The sequence below is a fragment of the Lonchura striata genome (genome assembly GCF_046129695.1).
Source record: "Lonchura striata isolate bLonStr1 chromosome 14 unlocalized genomic scaffold, bLonStr1.mat SUPER_14_unloc_1, whole genome shotgun sequence".
In the NCBI taxonomy this organism is placed as follows: domain Eukaryota; kingdom Metazoa; phylum Chordata; class Aves; order Passeriformes; family Estrildidae; genus Lonchura; species Lonchura striata.
Genome location: NW_027461074.1, coordinates 161,702 through 163,746, shown reverse-complemented (window position 1 = coordinate 163,746; position 2,045 = coordinate 161,702). Strand labels below are relative to the sequence as shown.

The window sequence follows — 2,045 nt, the reverse complement described above, 5'->3', positions numbered from 1 at the left end:
GGACTTGGGGAAGCACAGAGAGCACTGTGACAGTGTGGGACCTCATGTGACCATGGGGCCTTTGTGACACCCTGGGGCCCCATGGAACCAAGGGGCCACTGTGAAACTGCGGCACCAAAGAGAACATTGTGACACTGTGGCGCCCCATGGAACCAAGGAGTCCATTGTCACATTTTGGGGCCCCATGGAACCAAGGACAATTTTGCAGATGACACCAAGCTGGATGTGAGTGTGGATCTGCTGGAGGGCAGGACGGCTCTGCACAGGGCCCTGGACAGGCTGGATCCAGGGCCCAAACCTAACAAGGTGAGGTTTAACAAGTCCAAGTGCCAGGTCCTGCACTTTGGCCACAACAACACTTGCAGTGCTACAGGCTGGGGACAGAGTGGCTGGACAGCAGCCAGGCAGAAAGGGACCTGCAGGGACTGATGGACAGCAGGCTGGACATGAGCCAGCTGTGTGCCCAGGTGGCCAAGAAGGCCAATGGCTCCTGGCCTGGATCAGGAATGATGTGGCCAGCAGGACCAGAGCGGCTGTGCCAGCACAGAACTGCCCCCTGCTCTGCACAGAGACATTGCTGCTGCAGCTCCAGAGGAGGCAACAAAAGGGGCATCTCTGCAGAAAACTCTGATTGGACATAATTTAGCTCCTTTAAAACCGCCAAGAGCACAGCCCCTAATTGACACAGTCTGTGGCCACAGGGAAGGTGGAGGTGAACAAAATGAGAAATGGCCCAAACAATGACATTTCTTTGTGGAAAACATTAAAATGTAAAACAAAGAAAAAGAACCTCCAAATGGAAAAGAACAAGAAGTATCAAAGATGACTTTTATTACAAGTGATTTGCAAAAATTGGCCAGGAGTTTAATGTCCCTGGAAGCATCCAGTCATCAGTCTCCACAGTGCAGCCTTGAGCTCCTGGTTCCTCAGGCTGTAGATGAGGGGGTTCAGGGCTGGAGGCACCACCGAGTACAGAACTGACAGGGCCAGATCCAGGGATGGGGAGAAGATGGAGGGGGGCTTCAGGTAGGCAAATGTGGCAGTGCTGAGGAACAGAGAGACCACGGCCAGCTGAGGGAGGCAGGTGGAAAAAGCTTTGTGCCGTCCCTGCTCTGAGGGGATCCTCAGCACGGCCCTGAAGATCTGCACATAGGAGAAAACAATGAACAGAAAACAACACAACGATAAACTGACAATAACCACAGGAACCCAATGTTCTCTGAGGTAGGATTTGGAGCAGGAGAGCTTGAGGATCTGGGGAACCTCACAGAAGAACTGGTCCAGGTCATTGCCCTGGCACAGGGGCAGGGAAAATGTATTGGCTGTGTGCAGCAGAGCATTGAGAAAGGCACTGGCCCAGGCAGCTGCTGCCATGTGGGCACAAGCTCTGCTGCCCAGGAGGGTCCCGTAGTGCAAGGGTTTGCAGATGGACACGTAGCGGTCGTAGCACATGATGGTCAGGAGGAAATACTCTGCTGAGATGAAGATCAGAAGGAAAAAGAGCTGAGCGGCACATCCTATGTAGGAGATTGTGGTGGTGTCCCAGAGGGAATTGTGCATGGCTTTGGGGACAGTGGTGCAGATGGAGCCCAGGTCGCTGAGGGCCAGGTTGAGCAGGAAGAAGAACATGGGCATGTGCAGGTGGTGGCTGCAGGCTACGGCGCTGATGATGAGGCCGTTGCCCAGGAGGGCAGCCAGGGAGATGCCCAGGAAGAGGCAGAAGTGCAGGAGCTGCAGCTGCCGCGTGTCTGCCAGTGCCAGCAGGAGGAAGAGGCTGATGGAGCTGCTGTTGGACATTTGCTCTGGCTGCACATGGGCACCTGTTCATGGAGAAAGGACAGGGACAAGTCAGGAGAGGCTGCTTGGAGCCAAACCTGGGCCATTCCCTGCAGCTTGTCCTGCTGGGACTCACCCACCCTCGTTCCTGCTCTGGGAAAACCTTCACCCAGGTCCCTGCCTGAGCTCCAGTTGTGCTGGCTGAGTGTGCCAGGAGCAGGCAGGGCTGTGTGTGGGGGCACTCAAGGAGCCATCCCTGCCCTACTGCC

General features: G+C 55.4%; 1 protein-coding gene across 1 annotated transcript; it reads right to left on the bottom strand.

Annotated features, from left to right (window-relative positions):
- Positions 1–798: 798 nt before the first annotated feature.
- Positions 799–1,797, bottom strand: LOC144248387 (olfactory receptor 14J1-like). Its single transcript, XM_077790549.1, has one exon. It carries the CDS (start codon positions 1,795–1,797, stop codon positions 865–867), a length of 933 nt encoding a protein of 310 aa, XP_077646675.1. The 3' UTR covers positions 799–864.
- Between the last annotated feature and the right edge of the window lie 248 nt (positions 1,798–2,045).

Bases quoted from the DNA above. Each gene is read 5' to 3' on its own strand.
- LOC144248387 (XM_077790549.1), bottom strand. From the start codon at position 1,797: ATGTCCAACAGCAGCTCCATCAGCCTCTTCCTCCTGCTGGCACTGGCA.